General features: G+C 41.6%; 1 protein-coding gene across 8 annotated transcripts in view; it reads right to left on the minus strand.

Moving 5' to 3' along the window:
- The window catches only part of dip2a (disco-interacting protein 2 homolog A), a 90,497-nt gene that overhangs the window by 21,405 nt on the left and 41,977 nt on the right, over positions 1–27,115 (minus strand). For 3 of the 8 annotated variants that reach the window (XM_044218145.1, XM_044218143.1, XM_044218149.1), the window contains 6 exons: positions 15,615–15,686; positions 10,714–10,833; positions 10,505–10,624; positions 4,194–4,457; positions 1,829–1,966; positions 785–826 (listed from right to left, as the gene is read on the minus strand). In XM_044218145.1, coding sequence (XP_044074080.1) covers positions 785–826; positions 1,829–1,966; positions 4,194–4,457; positions 10,505–10,624; positions 10,714–10,833; positions 15,615–15,686 — 756 coding nt within the window. Of the gene's footprint in view, positions 1–784; positions 827–1,828; positions 1,967–4,193; positions 4,458–10,504; positions 10,625–10,713; positions 10,834–15,614; positions 15,687–21,425; positions 21,660–27,115 lie in introns of those variants that run through there. The other 5 variants (XM_044218147.1, XM_044218146.1, XM_044218151.1 and 2 more) reach the window with 4 other exon arrangements.

Below are 27,115 nucleotides of genomic sequence, written 5' to 3' on the forward strand. Positions count from 1 at the left end.
GGAACATGTCACCCAGTGCAGCAGTGTGGCTCCTTGTTGTGTGTAAAATAGTTTTCGGACAGCAATGGAGCTCTATGACACACAGGAATAAGCTATATCAGGCTTTGGCTACACGGATTAATTCATTGTTGGTTTTGGTCTTTTCGTAGGATTTGTTGACATAAATGCACCACAGTATGCATGCTCCATCAAGAAACCAACACATACAGCGTCAGTATCCGAGTACAGATACCCAAGTTACTGTGTGGCATGTTTTCTACACCCAACTATGTGTCGTTATCAAAATGGCAACAGTGCTAGACAGCTGCCATCAAAGAACCTGCTGTGTGGCTACAGGCTAACAAGCTTGTGTCACAGAATGTATTCAGAAACATAAACTGACAAATCTTAGTGTCTCAGTGTGAGCGCAGAAATGTCAACATGGTAATTATTCACAACCCCGAACGAACAGTTACACCTGTCATGGAAAAGGCTTTTTCACACAATCTGCTTCAACGTGATCAATTTGAAGAGCATTTAGGTTAGACATTGCTTGAAGATATTGTAAAAAGATAAAGCCTTTGCAACACACTCAGTTATACAAACATACACACACACACACACACATACAGAAGAATCTAATGACTGAATTCACTGTAGCTTTGCATATATTTTTTGAAAACACACACAAGTGCTAGACCTGACAGTGGAGGCGAAGGCAGAAACACAAACACACACAAACGCACACGCAGCAGAGTGCACATATAGCAGACTGCCAATGAGTTGGAGGAACAGTTATAAATACCATCCATTAAACTGAGGGATCCTTCACCTCTCCATTCACAGCCTAGAGAAGAGACACATCAGGATGTCAATGAAACAGTCCTGCTAACTTTGTGTGTGTGTGTGTGTGTGTGTGTGTGTGTGTGTGTGTGTGTCTGTGTGTGAATGTGTCATAGAGAAATCTACCAGCAGCTAGGTGTAGGTGAGAGTAAGCTGAAGAGGCGCTCAGACACAGACTATTGTACCATAACAACAAAGATACCATTTTTTTGCTGTTTTAGTTATTTTTTCTTTTTTGTGGGAAAACTTGCATAGGAAGCGTGGGTTTGAAGCATCTTGAACACCAAACAGAAGGGATAAAAATCACACTGTTTACATGTTTTAAAAATCCACAGATTTAACAAATCCCATTCCCTTTATGTGTCAGCCATCTTAATGTATCAATCCCCCCCAAGGTAGATCCCTGGTAATGTCACGTGATATTAAAAAATTATCAGTTTAATTGGTATTTTATGCATTGTAATGACACATCCTCTTGGTTTGATTTCACTGGTTACCCATCTCTACACTGCACAGCATTTAATTGTCAATATCTGCAATGGCCCATCTGGAAACTGCTGGCAATATTGGGTGCATACTAGACTGTGCTGTTTGAATGATGAATGAAGGATGTTAATTTTATGCACTCATTCCCTAACAACATGACAAGAACTGAGCACAAGAATCACCTCTAATAATTTGGTTTACAACCCTGACTCAAATAATTTTCTTTTCCTTTTTAGAACAAGAGAAAAGAAACAATCTTCCTGTATAAATCATTATTAATTGTGTTTTTATTCGTGTCAATGACATATTAAGCTTTAAGGTAGAAACAAGGTGTTTGGAAAGGGGGCTGGAGAGGTGCAGTGTTACCATGGCAACACAAGAGGGTCAGTTAGCAGCTTGTGCTAGTCTGACAGGCAGACTGACTAAGGAGAAGACAGAGGGACAGACATCAGGGGAGAAAGGGAAAAGGAGGTGACTGTGTGTGTGTGTGTGTGTGTGTGTGCGTGAGCAGGAAACTCACCATCTGCAGTCTCCATGACACTGGTGTGGTGGTTGTAGCCGCGGGAAACACCTCGCACTGAGGCCACCTGGGGCCGCTCCGCATGAAGCGAGGAGCGCTCCGACAGCCCCGTCACATCAGGGGGTGCTGAGTGGTTATCTGTGATGAGTGGGGTGTCGGGGGTTAAAAGGTCAAACGCCAGGCCTACTTTGGGCTATCGTTACTAAATGAAAATCTACTTCATGAGCTTGCAAACAAACTGATCTGATATCTTAGGAATTTGATTGAGAAGCTAAAGCCTTTTTGTCATCTGCAAGTGGAGAGTGGAGATTTCACATTTTACCTCCATTTTAACTACCTGTCATGATAATGAATTAATGTTTCTATTCAGCAGATATGTTCCTCTCAGTGAGTAGCGTATCCACAGAGAACAAGATGCCTGTGTAGTATGATTAACAGGCAAGTCTGAGGACATTGTGACAGCCTCCATTTGTCCCCTCTTTCTATGCTTAAATCTAAAAAGGATGCCTCACAATGAAGTTTCACAGATCAGTTAATAACACAATGCCAAGACTTCAAACCAAATCAGTAATCCTGGAGGGAAACACCAAAACATCTGGCAATGCTACATCGGCAAATAAATTTATTATAATATTTTGAGGTAACCAAGATTATCAAATCAAACATATTTGTATAACACAAGCATGTTAGTGCGCTCCCTGGTCACTTTATTAAGTACACCTCTACAACAGAAAGCAATCCAATACAACAGATCTGCCACCAATTCTACATTTGGGAAGATAACAATGTTACGTTTTTGTTGACACTGTCAGAGAGAGTCGTAGTTAGCGTTGGTGTTGTACTGGACTTACATTCTTCACCCCATTTCCTCATGTTTGTAAATGAGGTAGGCAAAACTTTAGAAACACCTCTCAATATAATGCAAACTACAAAGGTAATGTTGTAAAGGTTGAATTTATGGCTGAGCTATTGTATTGAATTGCATTAGATTTTACAGGTGTACCTAATGAAATGGCTAGGGAGTATAGGTGCTTTGGTATGGTGTGGTGGGAACTGGATTTAAAATGTAAACCTATTAACACTAAAGTGCTATGGTAACACAGTGTTGGAACCAAAACAATCGGTGTAAATCACGGTTAAGGAGAACTGCACCCTGAGAGCTGAGGTTCCCCTCCAAAGCACGAAATAACTTCTACATATACTGCATTAACTACATATACTGTAAAACAAAAGTGTGATTTCAAAACCAAAGGTCATGTTGCTCATGTATGATAGCCTGCTAGTCATTGTCATTATATTAAGTGAATGATGGACAGAATCAGAGTTTGAGGGGTCAAGGAACGGGATAATATGGGAGATTTACAGTATTTACAGCTCCATTCAGCACCAGTCACTGTTGCTACTTTATGACAGCAACCTTGAGGGGAGACAAGCTGGACAGCTCCATCCTAATAGGATATCGTTCTGCCAACAACACGTCCACACACACATGAACACACACACACACACACACACACACACAAGCAAGACACCATCTCACTTTGCGGCTGCGGAGAAACAGATAAAGATAAATCCACTGAATCTCATTAACTAGCTTGTGACACTCGCATGGAAACGTGGAATGAGTAGCCTTGATGGGGAAGTGGCTGTGAGCCCTTTTCACATGACTGAATGACAGCAAGATGGCAGACGCAGACGACTAATTAGAGAGACTTGAATTAAAACTCTGTCGCTGGTTTCCTTTGTCTTGCCTCATCAAGTGCTTTTGTGCGTCTGGAGGGAGATATGGCCTCGGCTGTAGCAGATGTGTAAGACACCGCTGTCTGTCTGTGATTGAGCTACAGTTGTAGAAACATAATACAGGTTAAGACGTCTCCTTTGAGATGCCAAAAATTTTGATTGGCTGGCAATAATAGAATGCACCAAAGGTCTGCTGATATCAGCAAATGTAAGACAATGGAAAAAGTAAAACAAAATCTTTATGATTTATGTATATATTTAGATGGAGGAATTCAAAACCATACAGATAAGCACAGGTCTCAGGGTTCTTCCACCAGCACACTTGAACAGTGAGAATATTATACACAGGAAATCATCCAATACTGTTTCCTTGCTTGGCATGAAAACATTATCTCATTCTAGCTCTACAATACCTTACTTTTTCAGCTTGCAACCACACTACACACATTTTTACATTTCTACGAATAGCATGAGGAGGCAAAGAGAGTTTGATTAACATTGAGCAAAACGCATTCACCTCTGGACTAACTGGATGAGAGCGCTGCATCAGTTAAAAGAGGACAAAAACATACAGATCTTGCAACTGAAATGTGATGGCGTGTGAGACTGCGTGTGTGTCACTGACCTAGCTGGGTGTGTGCCATAAGGTCGGCCAGTGCGGTAGCTGCGGCGTTGGCGTTGAGGGCTGCGTGGGCTGTGGTGTTGGTGGTGGTGACGGATCTCCCTCCCGGGTGGGATGAGGTGGATGATGCGGAGGATGAGGTGGACGAACCCTGGATGACACGGTTAAACCAGTGCTCAACGGCTGGGTGGCCCTGGTAGGGTGTGGAGGTGGCCAGACGTCCCTGCCGGCGCAGCGAGCCCTCGTCTTCTGACGCTGAGGAGGTGTCTGTGTTTGTCAGGTCAAGACAGGGCAGCGTCACAAGAGTGGACAAAAGACATGGGGCTGTCTACAATGTCACCAGGCAAATAACCAAATGGAAAACTGCAAGATTTAGATGATATGCTGATGATACATTATTCTACTTATAGATACTGGTGAGAGTACATATAAGCTAGTGGGATGGCCAGATGATTTTGATGGAGATGGAAGTTGTTGGTAGAGTATGTGTTGCCAATAATAGTAGCCACACTAACACAGGAATAAAGACAGCCCACTGCAACTATATGTGTACTATATATGAATGATAAAGTGTGATAGACTTTGACAACAGACAAACTAGAGTTTTTCATAATTGTAGACAACGAGAGAATGAAAAAAAAAAATTGGTCCTGTGGGAAAACAAGAGGTTGGAGTTTGTGTTTTTACACACTAAAAGTAGACAGTAAACTTAATCAAAGGAAGAAAGCTAACAAAGACAGCCTTTTAAAATAAATATTTATGGTACAAACTATACAAAACTATATGTCTACATTAGGTATTGTTAGAACTTATAAATCTTATGGTGAATTACAGTCCTCAAAATGTCAATGTTCAAGACAAAAAAGAGTTTTATTTTTAGTGTGCATTTACATATTACCTAACTGATACTAGTATTTCTGCTTTTCCTGCTTGAAGATGTTGCTTCCAAGTAATTTGCAAAAATACATACATACTGTACTTTCATATAATACATACACAAACTGAAACAGCCACACCAAATTTCCTATCTAATGTTGGTGTATATATATATATATATATATATATATATATATATATATATATATATATATATATATATATATATATATAAACATTGCTAAGTGTAGTGTATGCTTAACTTATTATGGCTTGGACTCAAACCCAGCCACTGATGATTTTACTGTCTCTCCCTTGAGGCAACTGTGAGCAGTTGGTCTCAGCAAAAAATAGCCCAAACGGGGACAACATCAAAGCAAGGTAAGGATCATTCAAAATGAACACATTCCACTTCATCTGCCAAGCTCCCACAAATGTCCGTTCCTTCGACAGGATCACTGAAGTTACACAATAGCAGGCCAGTCAAAGATTTGTATTCTGCAGACGGCTAAATGGGCTTAGGCATCATCCACTTGAGAAAATGAAATACAGACGGTGTAGTCCCTCATTCGTCCAGGAGTGTTCTATCGTAGAAAAGGTTTCAGTTGTACTTTTTACGGGGGCTGCAGAGCAGACACTGCTGTTTCCTTCGTCAATGATGAATAATGGGGGAAAGTGTGACCTTTCATGGTAATTTTGAAAACAGTTGTTGTGTATTTCATTTTATCGTAGAAAAGGTTTCAGTCGTAGTCATCTGGACACTGTTTTCAGAATCAAGACGTTTCGGCTCCCGTCCGGAAGTCATTCTCAATTGTGAAAAAATTGGACGGGAACTGGAAATTTAAGTACAGTTATGGCTCAGTACATCATGTGGAAAAAACACAGAAATTTGTGGACAAAGTGAAACATCTCCAGTTGGACCCAGATGACGTTATGGTTTCTTATGATGTAGTGTCCTTGTTCACTTGCATCCCAACCTCAGAAGCAGTGACAGCGGTGATGAGAAGACTGCAGGAGGACTCCACCTTGCAGCAAAGGACCAAGCTTACACCTGAACACATATGTAAACTATTAGACATCTGTCTCAACACAACCTACTGCCAATTCCGGGGACACTTCTACAGACAGATTCACGGCTGTGCTATGGGCTCTCCGGTCTCTCCCATTGTGGCCAACCTGTACATGGAACAGTTTGAGAAGAAGGCATTATCCTCGTTCCCAGGCACACCACCAAGTCATTGGTACCGTTACGTGGATGACACCTTTGTGAAAATCAAGAAACAAGACTTGGAGCATATTAATACGGTGGACCCCAACATCAAGTTCACGCGTGAGGATGCAAAAGAGAACCGCTTGGCCTTTCTTGATTGTTCTACTCTCAGAGGAGAGGACGGAAAGCTCCAGATAGAAGTGTACAGGAAACCAACACATACAGATCAATACCTGCTCTTTGACTCACACCATCCACTACAGCACAAGCTGGGTGTAATCCGGACATTACAACACAGAGCCAAAGAAGTGCCCACAGGCTCAGAGGGTAAGAAGAAAGAGGAAAGGCATGTCCAGAATGCACTCTCAGCCTGTGGTTATCCTACTTGGGCTATCAACAAAGTTAAAAGAGCCAAAAAACAGGACAAAAGTGTAACTGAACCAAGAAGGAACGGTGTCTCCATTCCTTATGTATCTGGACTGTCTGAAAAACTACAAAGGATCTTTAGACAGCACGATGTTCCTGTCTTCTTTAAACCAGGCAACACTTTAAGACAGAAACTCGTTCACCCTAAGGACAAGTTACCAACACAGAAACAGAGCAATGTTGTCTACTCCATTCAGTGCAGTGAGGAAAACTGCAAAGAACGGTACATAGGCGAAACCAAACAGCCACTTCACAAAAGACTTTATCAGCACAGACGACACGCTAACTCAGGATTACAGAGCGCCGTGCATTTGCATTTAAAAGCTACAAACCACACATTTGAAGACAGCAAGGTGAAGATTCTTAGTAGAGAGAAGAGTTGGTTTGAAGGGGGCGTCAAGGAATTTTTGTGAAGAAAGAGAACCCCTCTTTGAACAGAAATGGTGGTCTGAGATTTAATCTGCCCAAAGTCTATCAGAGTGTATTATCACCTTGGTCACGCCTATCACATGCTAATCAGGCACTTAACAGTGATGAAGTAGATGCAGCCAGAGAACAATAGGCCTGATTACTGATTACTGGGCCATCTTGAAACTATTAGGTCAGTTTCAGGTGAAACTAGCTATTAACAGATACTCAGGCAGATTCCCTCCTGAGGGCAGGACTTATGTAACTCAGAGTAGCTTAAATTTCCAGTTCCCGTCCAATTTTTTCACAATTGAGAATGACTTCCGGATGGGAGCCGAAATGTCTTGATTCTGAAAACAGTGTCCAGATGACTACGACTGAAACCTTTTCTACGATAAAATGAAATACACAACAACTGTTTTCAAAATTACCATGAAAGGTCACACTTTCCCCCATTATTCATCATTGACGAAGGAAACAGCAGTGTCTGCTCTGCAGCCCCCGTAAAAAGTACAAAACTCATTCACACGTCTCCAAATATTATACTAAAGTCTCAGAGCATACTTTACAAAACAAAGCTTTATTAATATGGAAAATCTATCCCAGGTCCACTGAGAGGATGAGAGAGAAACATTTAGAAAACAGAGAATAAACCTGTGTATGTGATCAGAACATGCCTGATGATGTTCTCTAAACTAATGAGCCTTCATGTGATTAATCTGCCTCCTAATCACTCACAGTATGTAATATCAAGTAAAGTCCATCAATTGATAAACTATTAAAATAATTGCTACCTTCCTCAAGCTTTCTCATGGCCTTGCAGAGGCTGTCAGAGGAAGGCTAGAGGAGGTTTGATTATAACAAGCTAAAATTTAATGTCTCTACAACCAGCAGACTCGTGGGGGTTATCTCGCATTTATGATTCTGTTTGTTATTCCTCTGCCTCTCTCCAATCTCTCTCCCTATCTCAGTAACCTTGACACAATTACACAGAGGGAGAGGGAAAGAGCGGGTCAAAGAACAAATACAAAGTAGAAATAGAGAGATGGAAAGAATGGGGAAGAAACTGAAAGAGAAAAAGAGGTATTAGTCACAGAAAAACAGCAAAAAACAAGAATAGATAGTGAAGAGTGAGTCAGAGAAAGACAGGCAGTGATGGAAGATTTGGAGGTAGGGAGGGACATAAAAGAGAGAAAACCTAAGCAGAGACGGTAACAGATATGCCAATATGTCAGTTATTCTAGCACCAATGAACTATTGTGTTCAAGCAAACAAAGACCTGTACATTAATAAAGCTTCAGCCCAGCAGTTTAAAGCATGAGCTGGTTTTCACTGACTTGTTTATATAGAAAAGATATCGATTCAATCCTATTGGCTGAAGCAACATCATAATAGTTGGTGCCTGAAAGTGACAATTACTATACTGACTATGTACAAATGGCATCCTACATATTGGAGCCACCAGGTTCATTCTACCCTTCATCTATGCAGTATAATGTAAATCTCTTTTACTGATTACTTATTAAGTTGTCTACTAGTACTGAAAACAAGACTAAGAGGCTGTACTTGGGCACAGCGGTACTTTGAGCTAATGCTAATGTCAACATGCTAACATGTTAACAATGATAATGTCAACATGCTGTTTAGCAGGTATAATGTTTACCATGTTCATGTTAACATTTGCTAATTAGCACTAGACACAAAGTATAGCTGAGGATGATGGGAATGTCATTAGTTTTGCAGGTATCTGGTTCTAAGCCAAAGTACTGGACAAATAGAAAAGTTGACCTGACGATGACGCTAGATGAAAAGTCAGGGGAACACCAAAGTGATTACAATCCATGCTGAGGGGGACCATGACCTGAAGCAAATTTTATGAGGAGAAGTCAAGGGATCACCAAAGACAGTAGGCTTTGTCCTCTGGCGACCATGAATGTAAGTACCAAAAATTGTTGTTGAGATATTTTAGTCTGGAGCAATGTGGTGGACTGACCAACTGATTGACAGAAATACATTGGAGAAGAACTTTAATGTCAGCCATTTATAAAAGAGTTTTTTCATGTTTTCCATGAGTTCCAAAGTTTTGTGTATATTATAACTGTTGGTCTGTACAGTGGCTACATTTACTGTATGTTGTTTGAATAAGGCTTCTACCATCCAATCACGCCACATTGTATTGAATGACAGGTTTGGCAGTAAAATGATTTTGCTCACATTACTACTGGTTCTTCACAATCAGACATGGAGTGGTCAGACACATAGTGTGACCAGATGTAAACCAGCCACTGCAGATTAGCAAGATAAGAGATGGAAAAGGAGAAAGTTAATCAGTGTGCATGTGTGTTAAATACAGATACCAAAAATATTGGCACTTGTTCATCAAAATATTACTCCATATTACTCCATTATTAACTCCACTAATGGCCCCTGATAACTTTTGCTAATGCAAAATCTGTCAAAAAGTCTGCCATTTAAAATCTAATCTTAAGACGAAATTTTGAAATAACTACAACCACAACCATACCATTGTGTGCACACCAACACATATAGCTGCCTCGAAAAAGTAGCAGAGCCCCAGAATGTCTTTTATGTGTAGTATGTGATTTTGTGGGTCTGTCAGTCCTACCTATGCACAATATACCAATAGATTACAGTAGATCACTCAGAGTGACTGAAAACAACCACGAAGAGCCCCCTCCTTCTCCTGTTAAAACCCCAATGTCTGAGCTCTTAATCCGGTTACTCGCTCCACCGCTGTGTCCTCTCTCTTTACCCAAGACATGAGGCTCTAAGGCCTCCCACCAATTAACTCTTACACACCAATGATAAGCCACTGCAGTGTTTGAGAGACTGGCACATTTTCTGTCATGAAATCTTACACAGATATCTTACTGACTCATTGGAAGATGAAATGCTTTTTTTGGGAAATATTTGGGAAAAACTAACAACACAAAAAAGGGATTTTTGGGCCCTGAAAATCTCTACAAAAAGAAGCTGCAGAATGCAGTAAAATGACAAATATTTAAATGAACTGGCCCACACAATACAAACTGTTATAAAAGCAGGCGAAAGGTCGACATTTTGAGACTATGTTAAAAATCTGATTATGCATCCATTATGCAACTCATGTGGGAACGTCTGCCTGGGAACACGACGGCGAGAAGGCGAGTCCTTTATAGTCACAAAGAATGGACACATTCATCAAACTGCACGATTCTTTCCAGTAGCAAATGCTTGGCAACATCAGCTTTGATAACTGAACACAACAGTGTCAGCATCCTACACTCCAATGCTCATGGGAACACATGTAAACAACCTGATGCGAGCATAAACCTAGGCTGTGTGTGAACAAGATAAACTCTGCCCTCGGTGAACAACGGAACAGAGGTCTCACCTGGCGGGGTGCATGCCTCAACAGAAGACTGAACTAGCACAGATCGTCTCTTGGAGGGCATTGGCATCTTCCTCTCTTTGTACTTTGCCAAAGCTGCTTGGACGGCTTCTGTGTGCAAATCTAAGAGAACACATTAGCACAGTTTAGCTTCAGTATTAAAGAAGAGCACCAGACATTTAAACTCTCTGGCAGCATGGACACATGATTACCAGATCTGAAGCGTTCATCCCGGGTGTTGGCCGCCCGGGACTTGTTGTGTTTCGAACCTGGGAGAACAGCTTGGGAGGAGGCCTGGATCCTGTTGTCAATTTGCAGAGAAGGATCTACACCTGCAGAGAGACAAGACCAAAGCAGGGAGAGGATAGTTTATAAACAGGACAAAAACCAAAGTTATATCTTCCTCTAATGCTCAAAAGCAGAAATATCAGCAGAAATATGAGCACATACACTGTGTGCAGAATGTGCCTTGGACATAGAGCAATGCTGCTGAATATTGCTCGATCAGATCAAGTGTCCACAAGCTTAATGGTAATCCCTATTTAGGCTGCTTTCTTCTAATACAGTAGCTTGGAGTTGAGAAAGTATTCACTTTAATTAAACCAGCCTCTCTCGCAGCCTTCCAGCTGCCTTTTAGCTTTCCAAGGGAAGCAAATGCAAATTACACAGACGTAACAGAAAGGAGGTGATTAAGCACCATGAATATGTCAAAACGACAACATCTTCTAACAAGAGCATTCTAAAATTATCAAACTCTCAAACTTGTCAACTTTTCTGTGCTCTGCATGACGCAGGCAGTGATTCATCCTTTATCTTATGCAATTCTTATTTGCGCTTCATTAAGTAACTAGTGGTTAGCATCAGAGGGGAAACCCGAGACTGTCGCCTGAGGGAGGGTCACGGTTTGAGCTCTATTAGTAGTCTTCTACCATGGGTTTCACTTCTTCTTCTCATGCTCTCATACTGATGTACTTGAAGAATTCTGATGAGCTTTTATCCCATGACACACAGAAGATGTAAAACGTGACAGAAAATCTTCATCTTCTGATGTATAATGTTTTGCACATTAAAGATCTAAATGCACATATGAAAATGTAATATTTATATGTAATATGAACACACTAACTAAAGAAATGCCTCTTCAACAACTTGCTTGTATTTCCTTGTTGAGTAAAAAGGCCTTAGCAGTTATTTTAGGCAGAGTTGAAGGACAACTTCAGACACGTTGGAACAGGAAGTAGTCAAAGAAACATCTGTACTATAACTCAGCAATACATCCGACAGCTTTACAAGGTCTATTTTCCTGAGAGCGCGGCAAAGAGGAGAATAAAGTTTAAAAGGACGCTTCTGTAGTTCTGTAGCTCTGTCTCGATAAACAATACCAACTAGTGCCATGTTTCCACAGCCTCCTGCTGGTTTCCGCCTGTACTTGAAAGATTTATTCCAACAAAACTGTCTAGTTTCTGATACCTAAACACTGCATGTTTTGTACTTACAGATAAACATCAAAGCAGCAGCACAACAAATAACTAAATACATTACATTTTTGTGTGAGTAAAGTACTAAAGCCCCTGTAGAGGTGACAATGTGTGACGAGAACTTGTAACAATATAAGCTTAGGCTCACGTTACGTAGGTGTTATACAGGAAACATAGCTAAATCAAACAGAAATTCAATTTTGATAAAATATTTATTTCATTTATTCCAATTAAACATGCTAACTGAATGCATATGCTAAAATATGCAGTGACAGAGACATTAATCCCTGCAAATTCTCATTTGCAAACATCACTACCACGAATTGAATCCCATCTCTCTGTGGAGGTAGGCAAGAACTTTACCCTTGCACTGCCCATGTTCCCTGCATGAGTATAAGATGCATTTACGGACATCTTGATATTGTTTTTCTGTTGTTTGATGTCTACCACTTTTGGAGGCTTCCTTCCCCAAGGAAGTGTTATGAGTGGCTACAAAGATAAGTAATTTATACAAAAAAGAATAACTTTGGGTGTCAGCAGTGATATTCCAACACATTTAACCTGATAACACATCATGACTCATCATTGACATCACAACAGTCCTGCTATATTCATACACTTCAGTCAAAGCTGCTATTCTATCATTGGCTAGTGCTTGACAGTTTTGTATATAGATAATAAAACTGATAAGAGGTAGAATTACTGTAAAAGAGTTTCTAAATTATAGCTGAATAGGTGGTCTAATCTGAACAGAAACTTAAACTAACAGTAACTTGATTAAAAATTAAAACACATAACATCCTCTGTGGAGGTCAAATGTGACTGAAACTATAGTCACATTGTGGAATAATAGAAAGACTACAAATCCAAAAGTGGATGCCAAAATTAACAGTGTAGCCAAAAAGCATCCATGAGCAGACTGTGGACAGCTTTGAGGATGCTATGATGTTGCAACCTTTACTGACCCTTTGACCAAATGAACCACACAGAGTGGCTGCCTTTGCAAGTATACCAATTAGAAAACAGCCCTTTGAGGACAGAGTTCTACCACGTCACATTCAGCCAGCTAGATCCGACACCAAGCTGGCTGGCCAGTCAGACACCCGGCCGGCCAGCCAGCCATCAGCCCGCCCGGCTTTTCAGCGGCAGCTTAGTGGGGATCAGTGAGCTCCACACTGTCAGCAACTCTCACACAGCAGCAGCGGACACACCGAAATGCTGAGCAACATTCGCACATGCTTCAACTAAATCTATTCAATAACACGAGTTTCAAATATTATACAAGATTCAATGTACAAAGACCTGAGGACATTTAAGGATGCATGATACATGGAGTCTGAGATACACACACAGCATCTCCTGAGCACGTCTAGAGACATCAATATATGCTGGTCCCTTATATCGCTCTGACAGCCCAGTCACACGACAAGCTTTATCCAGCTCTCAGAGGTCTATAAAACAAGCCAGGACACCAGACCCGGTTGCTGGGCAGAACACACTTCAGAGACACACTACACTGAGCCAATCAGAGCCGTGCTCTGTCACAGCAGTTGTTGTTATTGGTTCATAGCGAACCCTGATGAATTTTTAGCACCTGTCTGATGCCAACACTTACCGGTATGGTGGCTGATGACACATGTGCTATGTCTCACTTCCTAGAGACTTAGCTAATGACTTGCATCAAGTTCACAGTTGTATATCTGACATATGCCTAATATAAACAAATGGATGGCAAATTCAGTTAAAAAGAGCTAGGACTCATCAACAGCATTCATATTAAGAAAATTAAGCATCACTTAAGATGAGATTGGGCACACCACATACCTGTATATCTCACAGAAGAGGTACAAAAATTCCTCCACAGAGCTCAATTTGACACTGGTAAACTTATGCACATGCTAACTTTTCCTTAATGTTTGACTTCCCAGTATGTTCAACACCTAAAGCAATTATTTACCCTCAGTGATGCCCAACCACTATAATATAATTAAAAGGAAGTGAATCTACTTTCTTATAGATGTTAACAACATGGCTTTGTACTTTATTTCACTTGGCACATGTACAGTCCTATGACAACAGTGAAATATAAGGCAGTAAAACAGCTTATGAAATTTTGTATGGCGCTCAGAAGGCTACAGTCTATTGATCTCCAATTTCAACACTACAGCTGTTAAACCCCAACCCACTGATTTACTGTGCTGCATGGATGTGTCATTAATTCCCAACACATCCATTCATCCTTCTGAAAGCATGTGTTGTATATGAGGAATCTCATCCGCTCCAAAACCCATCTATTTCTGCCCTATATCTATCACTTCTGTTCTTTAGGTGTTAGGATCCAGACTGAAAGGATCTAACAACGAACAACAGAAATGAAACACAGAAATCTATGATAACAAGGAGGGTCAGGGAGCATGAGAAAGATAGAGAATGAAGGAGATAATCAGCCCAAGCTAAATAACAGGCCTGCTAACTCCAGCGGAAAGCCTTGAGCAAGCGGCCCACACCAGACTCTGGTTTCCACTGAGGCTTGGTGTTCTGATAGCAAGCCAAACCAAAGACTGCCATGGACCCTGGACAGAGGACGGGGAAGCATGAAGCATACAGACAGCGAGTCCTCTCTGGTATTCACCACAAACCACTTCGACCTTACAGTTTGCCCGAGGCGGCTGGGACTGACTGACTGACTGCACGACTGGGTCTATAAATACTCTGAATTGATGCATGTAGCCCCCTACACAGTCAAAAGCCATAGACAGAAAATAAGTAGTAACATACAGCTGTGGAACGTCACGTCTCCCTGTTTTACAAAGTTAAAACCTCTTTTCTCAAACATCCACAGCCTAACACAGGATGGCAGGCACAAATACGCACTAACTGACAAATAAAAAAGCAAAACATTCCTCTAAATAATTAGCAGTCTGTAAGACAAGGTAACTTACCTAAATCGCATAATGACATCCTATCAAGAGCTTAGCATTTGCATTATGAAATGAGACAAAATCTAAACCACTTATTATTCCAGCAGAGACACCTAATATTTTCAATTCCTTGCCAGTATGTCTTCCTTACCTTGGTTGGTTAGCACCTACTTTCATTTGGCCCCTACATACACTATGATATGTGGCTGATGCAGGGCTATGGCATTAATAACAGACCCAAGGATCACAGGACCACATTTAAAGTCCCGATCTGAAGAATCAAGGACACACCAGCAGAGACATATCTATCCAGATGAGTAAAGTATAGATGTGTCAAAAGCCACTGTGTCCTTCATTACAACCTTATGACCATGTGATGTTCATTCTGCTTTCTCTGATATCAAAACTCCTGCTTTGCTTTTATGCTGTTTGTTTATGTTTGATTTCTCTTCTCTCTGCCTTTGTATGATTTTCTCTTTCTTTTACTTGTCTCTGCAGGCTGTAATAAGATTTGTTTTAATAACGAAAGTAAAATATGCTATATGTAAATTAAGCTACTCCTATAATCATCATTATCATCATTATAAGATACTTTTTATCTCATTCGATTTGCTCTTGCAAGGGCACCATGCTAACTGCTATGCTAACAGGCAGCCAGAGCAAAGATAAAACCTGCTCCGGACAATACATTTCCTGCAGGCCTGTGTGCCTTACCTTGTATCTGAGGGATGTACGGTGCCAACAGCTTGCCTCTTTTCTTCTCATAGCCCTTCTGAGTGATGTCCCCTGAACAGACAGAGACAGAGAAATACAGAGGAACAGACAGAGAGACAGAGAGAGAAGGGGGGGCAGAGAGATGAGTCATTAGCTCAGCCGTGCCCTGGTGGTGTGTGTGTGTGTACGTGTGTGTGTGTGTGCGCACAAGTGCCTCAGGATCACACTGCCAGGCTGGTTACACTGGCACCACAGGGCACCAGAGGAGGGTTGTGGTAGCAGATGACCAGCTCTCACCCACTGGATGTCTCTCTCTCACACATACACAGGAAGTGACATTGCAATTGTTAGATGTGATAGTTGATAGATAGTAGTGTGGTGAATTTCCTACTGAATACTTGAATGATAACATCGACAAGGCAAGGGGCATTTAAAAGATCATTTGTCTGGTGCGTCTGGAGCATTTTCCCTTGCAGCATTTTTACCAGAAGCAAAAATCTTGCTGATGTCAGCATGAACTGAATGTGCCTCAGTTGTCTCCGCACACATAATTAAAAGGCGGTCTGTTAAATAAGATTTAGCTGCATGTCCTATTTAAAAGGAACATCAACGTACAAGCTTTTCCAAGCCTGGAATTTAACTACAATAAATGAAGAAAGAGAAAAATTAGGGCAGAGAGACAAAGAGATAGGGTGAAGGTATAAGGCTAAGCAATATTATGGCTCTGTGGATGCAGCAAGGGTATAGCTTAACACTGCTTATTGTCACTAGACGTGGCAAGGTGTAAAATAGACCTAGCAAGGATAACCACGTGTCTGTTGTTAAAATAGTGATGAAAAAGATGACCAAAGACACTGACACAACCAAACAAACAAAAAAACACAACCCCAGCACTGCTTGTGTAAGAGGATAAAGTCACATTGTTGTGGATTTGATTTATATGCAGGTTGTGCATAGTTGCATGCATACACAATAATAAAATACTTCATCATCATAATGTGATACTGGTGCTATGTACATCGCAATTTGGCAGTAAGTGTTTGTCCCCACTCCAATCTGAGCGATCCACATTAAATACCTACACTTTAACTGTCAATGTTGTTACAAAAGTCTGTGTTTTCCCTATCAGTTACATTCATCCAGTCACGGCAGGGCACCAGCTCAGTTTTAGTGCCACAGCTGGCCTCATAATACCAAACATAAAAATGAATCCACACAATGAGGTATACAGATTTTAAATTTAAATTTTAAATTTGGGAAAAAGAGAACCCTGGCCTTTTTCCAAGAAGAAAGAAACCTGCAAAATACAGAAACTTTGCAGTGTGACATAAAAGCTTATAACAACTGAACTCATCACTAAATGACAGCGTCACCAAAATGCCAAAAATGTTGAAACACATCCATATCCACATGGGACCTGTTCAAAAGACAGAGAAGTAGGTCACTGACTGAGTGTTTTTTGGCTGCTTGTGGTTGATTTGGGGATGTAAGATGCCACTGTGTTTCTGCATATCAGACACTGTTGTGGGCTGAGGCTGATGGGGTGGAGGCTCGCTCTTTTGCAGACAAAAGACATATTGATTCACTCAGAGAGGGCTGACTGACAGCACCTCTAACTCACAAACCATGTAACTATGCTCCCATATATGACCTCTCTAACAAGATGGATGTAAAAAAAAAAAAAAAAAAAAAAAAAAAAAAAAAAAAAGGACCAGCAACAAAGCTGTGGAAGACCAAGGACCTTGTGGAAAATATGCCAGTAAAACAGCAGGGCTGCAAGAGGTGTCAAAGTCAAACAGCCACTTGACGTGACATTTACATTGTTTTGGCAGGAAGCTAGAAAAGCTCACTAATGTCAATACAAGATCTCAGTGGTTAAAGTTTCCACTGGATATTAATGCTGGAGTGCAATGAATAGGGATCACACTGTGTCCTTTACATTAATCTCTACAGGCTCTCAGTGGGAGTCATCAGGGTGGAGGTCAAGTGAAGAAGCAATAAGTTCAATAGGGCTATGTGAACAGAACAAATTGATTAAAATCCTCCCCATGTTATCCCATTTCTTCATCTCACCACGGGTAATACTTTATTTTGCTTGCTCCTTACGTTTCATGTTTAACCTATATTAATTCATAAAAAGGTACACTGTGTAAACCTTTTCCCCATCATAGAGTACATCTTATTTCCCGTCATATTGACACATATTTTTTATTTAGTTATGTTATTCAGTTATTGATCAAGTATTTTTCCAAAATGTCTTAAACAAAATATTCTTGATTTATCTTTGCCGGTTCTCTGCTCCTCAAGCCTCTTGAACACAACAGTGTGGTAGTGTGAAGGCAGGTGTTGTTGGTCACACTGGTTGCAGCGCTGCCCGCTGGTCCTGAGTCACCAGTAACAGCTGAATGCCTGCACTGTTAAATGTCCAGGAGAGCTGGAGGCTAGCAACAATACAGCGCTGTCCACAGGCCGAGCCGGCTGACCTGATACTGACTCTTTCTGGTGATAAGTGTCTCTGTTTGTATGTGTGTACATCAGTATATGTCTGCGTGCATGCCAGCGTGTCTGAGTGTGCGCACCACAGCAGCCGAACAGCCTGACAACCACACAATAGAGGGCTATTCTCCGCGGCGGCTCCGAATTCTGGCTAGCAGCCTCGGTGGCCAAGCAGCCCCTAGCACACACTGATCCATCAAGTTATGTCTCAGTGAAGCTAATCTTTTGATCTGAGAACAAACAGCTTCGTCATTAAATATGGAGGAATGGACTCAAGCATTCAATGGTAAACAATGACCCTGACCCTGAATCTTTAAAAAGGAAAATAAAAAACTCGGAGGCACCGAAGGATCACAATATTTCCTGTGCGAGTGTGCATGAACAAATGTGTGTTATGCTCGGATATATATTTGTGTATATTTTATCTCTCTAATGTATGTGCCTGCAGTTTTACATATTCAGACCGACACTCCATTTCCCCTTTCTGTTTGAGCTTTGAGTGCCTCCATAAGAGAAAAATGGGAGGATTCAAAGGTCAATATGTGGCCTGCCGCCTGGGGAATGGGGGGGGGGGTTAGGTAGTGCAATGCAGGGAAATGGAGAGAAATGGAAGGCTGGATGGAGGGAAGTTTAGCACCTATGCCAAATCACACATTCACAAGGGACAAGCTGTAGCTTACACTATATTTACAGCAGAGTGGAAAGCATCATTTGATCATTTGACCCCCTTCACCCTTCTGTGCTGACTACAGGCTTCGCCATGTAATTGAGCTGTAAAGAAAAGGGAAAGGGTACATCTACAAACAAGCACCAGGAGGGAGAGGGGGTGGTGGGGTAGAGTAAATAAAAACTGAGAGCAAATGTGTCAAAGAGGGAGATGAACCAAAGCACAAGAGGGAGGGGTGAGAGAGAAAGGAGGCATTTCTTATGTCATGATGGTTAGAGAACATCATAAGGGGCTCAGCTGGAAGACTGTTTTTTCTTTCCTCAGCCTGCATCCACCTTCATCAAAACCCACCTTCTTTGTTGCCTCCATCCCTCCACTCCACTAACCTCTTCACCTTCCTCTCAACCCTTGAGGGCTCACTGTCCACACATACTAAGCATTCTAAGTCATCTTCTGACCTCTCTTTTTAATTACTTGCAGCAGTTCTTGCTGAGGGGAACAACAAATAGAAAGAACAGAGGGCTATCATGTCTAATGTCCACATTTTTTGGAGAATTGATGCTACTCTTGTGACACTAGCCTTCATCCATCTGAAGTGACAAGATTTTATTTCCTAGAGACCAGAGGCATTTTTATCTGGCACAGCCTTGTTACCGTAAACATTCCTCTCACCCGGCAGTGAATCCAATTTCAAAAGAGAGACGGTCAATCTTGTGACACTCTGAACAGTGACAGCAAGAGAGCCCGCTGTCCTCTGCTTTGTCTTATCGACTATAATTGACTGATGGCTATTGAGTGGAGCTCTTCCTCCAATGAGGCCCATTAGAGAATTACATTGCATCTGCCTAGCCGGAGCTCTAAAATCAAGGGGGGAAATACTGAAACACAGCACATTCCTCTAAAAGCCAGAACATAATGACGCTCTGAATAAAGATGGTGAGATTAGGGTGTGAGGCTTACCTTAATAAGCAGTAGTAAAAATGAATCTGTAACAGCACAAGATTTATACAGCCACACGGTCACACACATTTTTTCTCTTCTTTTAGTTGCAAAAAGCCAGACAAGGATGTCAGCTCTTGCTCTCAACTATCTCCCAGGGTATCATGCACACACACACACACTAGTAACAGTAGCAGCAAGGGCTTGACACTCACACAGCAATAGTTTCAATGTCTAAAGCCCTGCATCTGTGTGTGTTTTCCTCTCCTGCTGGCTGCCTATTAAAAATCAGTACCCATAGCCAGAGTCTGTGTGTGTGTGTGTGTGTGTGTGTGTGGAGAGCTATGAGGGCAAACTGTCTATGTGCCTGCCTGGCTATGAGTCTACCTCAATAAGCAAGACTAGGGCTAGGGGATAATTTAATATTATAACGTATCATCCCTATATATAATTGTATTGTTTCAAATTCTCATATTGAGATATCATGTTCACAATTGTCATTTCTAAATTAATAGGGGATGCAACAAATTATTTTCATTATCGGTTAATTACTTTCTTGATTAATTTTTTGGTCTATAAAATGTCAGAAAACTGTGAAAAATACCCATCATAATCTCCTGAAGCCCAAAGTGACATATTCAAATTATGTTCGACCAACAGTTCAAAACTCAAATGCAAATTTTCACATTTGAGAAGGTGAAAGCAGGGGATTTGGGGCATTTTGTTTAAAAAATTACTTGAGCAATTAATTGATCATCAAAATAGTTATTGATTAATTTTCTGTCGATCGACTAATAGTTTCAGCTCATCATAAGTTCAATTTGACCAAAATCTGTCACAAAATCTGAAATCTGATTCTGCCATTTTAAATTAGACGTCAATAAACATATAAATATCAAGATAATGCTGTGATGATTAGTGCAGTACTAATTTTGTCCATATCGGCCACTGCTAATCAATAGTCCAATATTCTGCTTTACTCTGAAATAAAACCTCTCATGTCTTTGCCACACAGCCACCCTCTCTTCTTAAGTGACAGACAGCCAGAGAGGCAGCCCCACCCACCCTTAATTTCAGTTCCTGTGCCAGACTGACCCACAATGTGCCAACACCGCTGCCAAGCCAGCAACCAAGCCGTCTGCCCTTCAGCCACAAAAAACCACAGCTAAATATTTAGGCAGGGCAGCATTTGCACTCAAGGCTTGTGTGTTGACTCCAACAAAAGCAGATGTGGCCAGCTGTCATTTAGCATTAGCTCTCCGGCATACACACATTTGGATAAAGCTTTACCCTAGACAGGCGCTGAAATCTGAAATTTTTCCAGTTTATTTGAGGACCAGAAGAGACCTATTTCAGGTATGCTTGGTCAGCTCTGTGTATTATTCTCATTCTTCCAGCTCAGAGGGAATGGGCATATACCTCTGCTACTCACAGCTTTTCCTCACTTGTATATGACAGATGCAGAAGATTTACCTGTTACTGCTAAGAAAAAGAGAGATGAATAAGAGGCAAAGAGAGGGGTAGATGGAGAAAGAGCAGATCCACACCACAGAATCAACCACATGTCTAGCTTATTAGTCTGTCTATGTGACAAAAAACACTAACCAAGCTGCAGGAAAAAAAATATAGTAAAAGTATGTTGTGCAATGACCACAGAAGACCCCTACTAAATTGTTTTAACACACACAGACACAGGCAGAATAACTCACATGCAGAAGCCAGGGAAGCCAGCAGAGCAGCGATGAGACGTCTTCAGCAGAGAGAGAGAGATGCACAAACAGATTGAGGGAGAAGAAGAGGCCAGTGACAGAACACAGGCAGTCAGGTCAGCGGAGGCTAACCAGCTAACAGGCTAACAGGCAAACTCTAAGAAGTCCTGCTGTCATAAGTCAGGCCCTTCAGCATCCTTTGTTTCCTTTCATAGTGAGAGCAGAAGAATGTACAAACCCCATCTCCCTCATTCTCCCTTCCCATCACTCCCCTCCCTCTCGCCCTCTCTCAAACCCCGCACTACCGGCTCCCCCCCTCTTCAATTGACTGCCCCTGACACCCCCTCATTCTCCCGCTCCCTCTTTCTCTCTCTCTCTCTCTCTCTCTCTCTCACTCTTTCCGTCCCTCTCGCCTCCCAGCTAAGGTCTCCACACAAAGCCAAACTAGGCTGCAGGATTAGGGTGTCAAAGCAGACCCTGCCCCCCACCTTCCCACATACCAATCTCACACACACACACACACACACACACACTGTACAAGAACTATGGAAGAGGCTTCATTAGCCTGTTACAACACGTTTATGCAGGTCAAGTTACACAGCATGCAAACCTTGTTTCACTGTCAAGAAGAAGCTTTCACACTGATGCAGGCAACCATCATTAGAGCTAATGCCTGCTACAACATTACAAAGACCACAGCTGAAAAATAAGCAAGCAAAGTAATTTATATAAACACTACTGGATGGTGGACATAACCACAAAACCACCTGGATAGCCAGATCAAACCTGCCTGACAGTATACCGGTACATTTTCTATAACCTCTAATGGCTGTAATTCTATTGTCATTTCCACCTTGAAATCACTTTGTGAAAATTTTTGCCTGTATTTTAGAGTGGAGGTGAAGCTATGCTGGAATAAGATTAGGTTTATTGTGATGAAGAGCCCTTTGATGTGGAGGAAAACACTGCCCTGTGTTTAGACTGGTTGGAGATGGAGTACTACAGCAGTCCCAGCAGGCTTATCACCCTTGTGTGCCTGTGTGTATGTGTGTGTGTGTGCATTACCATTTCATTATTCACCCTATGGCAGTAAGTTTCAATGAACAGCTCCATATAATTAGGCATAATTATTGCTTGCTAGCACACACTCTAATGGACCTGCACTCCTGCAAACGCCCAAATACAATAGATCATCTCCTCTGTTTCTAAAGACTGAGTTTAACTACATGTCACCTTAACCTAGTGGGTCAGTCACCTTCTGTATGTTGGCTTAAACTCACATGATCAGAGGCTATTTACATGTTAAACATAATATAAAGTGAGTGGAAAAAGATAAAAACCCATGTAATGAAGTCCAGTACCTACCTTTGTGAAACTTATAAATGAAGATGGAGAAATTTGTCTTTTCAGTCATTTTAAAAGCAAATATGCCAAAGCATTTGTTGGACTCTGCTTCTCAAATGTGAGAACCTCATGTTTTTCTTTGTCATATATGGTAGCAATTGAATATCTTTGGACTGTTGGCCATATAAAACAAGCATTTTGAGTATGCCACCTTGAGTTTTGGGAAATTCTAACGGGCATTTTTCTCATTATCATTTAATAGACACGATTAATCAATTAATCAAAAAAAATAATCTGCTGAATAATTAAAATATCCATTGCATCCCTACTAATAATGTTTTGGTTTTTTTTTACTTTTATTGTGTTTTTAGCATTTCAAACGTAACAGACTCTAGTAAAGGACAGAAACATGAGGGCTAGAATGAGGTCAGCAAACATCAGATACACAGGTATAGTTCATTACACAGGAACTTAAGGATTAAATAATGATCAATTTTTGATTCATCTCAGTGACTGGGTTAGTAGAAATGCACTGTATAAATAATATGCCTTGCCTAATGGTAGAGGCTGTAGTTTGGTGCTGTACTGGACGGCAAAACTGCATTATATTGATGTTTTTATATTTTGTCTTTGAACAAGTCCAATTGAAGTAAAGTCAATTCAATCACATTGCATAAGGGTTTCAATTTGTCATTCAGAGTATATATTTACACAGTTGACAGTAGTCCTGGACCATTTTCCATCTTGATTTGATTCCTGGCCAAATCATTTTAAATCACATACTGAATGTAGCTCCCAGATGAACACAGCAGTACAGTACCTTTCAATAAAGCCAAGAGAAGTCATGTAACCTCAAGGCTATAACAGATATGTGACTACAGTCTATACTTTCGTACAGCTCGAGTCATACTGAATGACATGAATGTACAGTGTAGGATCATTTATTTGACACATCCTACTGGAAGGTTAAAGACAGTCAGGGACGGGAGGAAAAAGGGTAAGCGTTGCAGAAAAGAGGGGTTGATTGAAGATGACAAGGAGCTTGACACTGAGAACCAGCTGGAGAAACTGAGGGGGGGCTGGGCCAAACTGGAGGAGGCTTTAGGGAGAATTTAGAGACAGAAGGGGGACGAGGAAAGAAAAGAGAGAGGAAAAAAAGGATAAAGAATAAAGGAGGATATGATTAAAAGGTAATGACTTCCCCTTCCTTTCACTAGACACACAGACACATGCTGACACACACACACACACACACACACACACAGATATCCTTGATCCTAAAGCGCCTGGGCGTCTCTCAGTCTCCATCAATCAACTGCTCCAATCACACTGTCGCATCGCTTTTAATTAAGTAGTGGCAACGAATTAGGAGACTGAACGAACCCTCCATTACCACTTTGCTAATACATAACCCCCTCATCAGATATGCGCACACACACACACGCACACGCACACACACACACGCACACGGCCCAAAATCCCCCTCCATCCCCCAGGCTCTCTATGGCTGGTGAGCAGACAGACAGCGTGAATAATAAGACATTAGATGCAGCGCTGCTTTACTCAGGGGGCCCTGCAGCTGTGCACCGATTTGGGGAGCAGACGAGAGGGGGGCCATAATTAACAGTCACAAATAAACACTGATACAGTACACACACACATCAAAGGAACACACACACACACCCACACACGTGCACAAGTTCTCACAAAGAGACAGATGCAGATCAACTCAAGAGCAAATCCTAAAGCAGAATACTCAGACTCACTCACACTGAAGACACACACACATTAACATACAAACCTCACCTCACCTGAACTGGTCACCTGTGTGTGTGCATGGTCTTGTATGTCTACCTTTGTGAGGACCAATTTTAGTTTTAGACTTCGAATTATGACAATTGGGAAAAGTGGGGACATTTTGGCCAGTCCTCACTTCATCAAATGATTGTTTGAGGGTTAGGACTCGGTTTTAGGTTCACACACACGGTTTCTTGTGTGTATGTGTGTTTGTGTATATTTGTGTTTGAGAGAGAGTGACCTGGCTCCAGTCCAAACCTATTCATCTCAGTTTCATTCAGACACATGATACCCAGGCTGGAATGACACTAACTGAGCGACATGCTGCTATTCTGGCTCAGCCTGAGTTTCATGATGTGTAAACATGCGTCTCACTTACATGGACAGCAGCAGAAACTGCCCTCTCCAACATCACACAGTGACTCTGTACATATGGCTCAATAAAACCACCCTGACCAATGACAACAAAGAGTGCTAGTGCAGGAAACAATAGGTCTAATCTGTAATGCTGTTGACGTCGAATGTAAAACGATTATTTGAGTGAGACTAGACTCTCTCACTGTCCTTTCATGTTGCCTATGTGTTAGTGTGTGTGTGTGTGTGTGTGTGTGTGTGTGTGTGTGTCTCTTCAGCGTATGTGTGTGATTTGTGGAGCAAGACATCTTTGTGACAGGCGTGACCAGAGTGGGGGCCTCAGAGTAAAGGCTCATGAAACAAGAATCTGTTCACAGCCAACAAGCACAACTCTGCCTCCAGCTACACTGGAATGGACTAGTGTTTTTGTTACATGTTTAGCTTACAAGTGCCAACTTTACTGTAGTCCCTGCCAGTTCACTTATTTGATGGCATGTCAATAAATCAACTCTGCTGGTGGTGACAGCTTCAACATCTCTCTTTAGCTGCAGAGAACATTTGGCCCATCCGCATACATCCGCGCTGATGGTGTAGTTACAGAGTGAATGGAGCTGCAGTGATCAGCACAAAAAGCAAGGCTAGTGCCTAACTAGCTGCTAATGAATAGCTTAGTCTAAAACTGGAGCTCCATGTAACTTGTTCTCATTAAAAAACTGCTTCTTGTGTGTGTGTGTGTGTGTTCAGTCCAGTTCTCAAACAAAATGAATGAAATCTACAGCAGTTATTATTTGAGCTGGAAGTAGCCTTCACACACTGATTGGCCCCCACTGTTAAGTGACATGATCAGACGGAAACCAGACAGTGTACTAGGTTGTTATGTTCCTCACTGTGAGCAGTTTTGAGGAGTAAGAAATCAAGTCAAGCAAAGACCCTCCATTCAGGGCATCATAGCTCTATTCTTAAACTCAACAATCTAATTTGTCTCAATTCAAAAAGAGTCTAAAACACAGAATGGCCTACCCTGATGGGAAATCTTGTGCCATTGTCCAGATGCTATTCAACGTGCGTAGCCAAACATGCTGCATGCAGTCCGACTGTTTTACATTCCTCAGGGGACCTGTTAAATAACCCGAGCAGGAAATGAATGTTTTCACAGACCAAGGTTCTGATTAATATAGGGATGAAAATTATACTTGTTTGCTAAATGTAGCCTTTTTTGTTATAAAATTCAGTGCAATATGCAAAAGACAAATATGGGCCAAAAGCCTGCCAGATCATCCTTAGTTCCTTTTCGTCCTTCATATAAAACCATACAGACACAGTGACAACAATTAAACAAATAACTTAAACCTACTGCCCTAGAGAAGAACTATTGCTACTGGCTATGGCTACCACCTACTTGGCGGAGGCAGCTTCCAGCACTTCCAGCATGTACCTTTGTGGAGAGAAACCCTGCATCCCTGGTGTTTGCAATATGAGTGGGATGGTGTCCCATCTGAAGCTCCCAGCTCTGTGGGATCTGCTCACTTCTCTGTACGGTCTCAGAGGATGTGGAGGGATTTATTGTCTTCTTCTATGCCTGGTTATTACCATATGAATGACCATGTTTTCACCGGCTTGACACAGGCTTAGCCATTAAGCTCCTTGCATATATACACACACACACATCAACACCTTAGCTATAGCTGGGTCTCTTTGCATGAACACACAAAACAGCTAAACATCTACACATGGGCACCGTGGCAATCCAATTAAAAGGGTGCGCACACAGATACACTTGGTGGTATTAGAGATGCAGGCTATCACCCCCAACTGAGCGTTTTGTGTGTGTGTGTGTGTGTGTGTGTGTGTGTGTATGTGTATCCATAGCTATATGTCAGGGGCCAGGGCTAACCAGCTCTGCTCCAACTCTAACAAGCCATACGATAAAGTCTTTTGTTCCTCGCCTGTGATTCATGACCAGGTCTTGGAGGGGAGCCCAGCATCAGTGCGTGACTACATGAAAGTGCCGGTGTGTGCGCGCCTGTGTTTACCCTTTACAACACAAAACATACCATAGGCCCATTACTTTCCTGTCATCACTGCTGACGTGAAATTGTATGTTTCCAAATATACACAGCTTGTTACAGAGAGCAAAGAGGGGCTATGCAGGTGAGAAAGGATCAACACAGTGCGATTGAGTCTGCAATCTTCCA

Source organism: Siniperca chuatsi, linkage group LG12 (assembly GCF_020085105.1).
Source record: "Siniperca chuatsi isolate FFG_IHB_CAS linkage group LG12, ASM2008510v1, whole genome shotgun sequence".
NCBI classification, from domain to species: Eukaryota; Metazoa; Chordata; class Actinopteri; order Centrarchiformes; family Sinipercidae; genus Siniperca; species Siniperca chuatsi.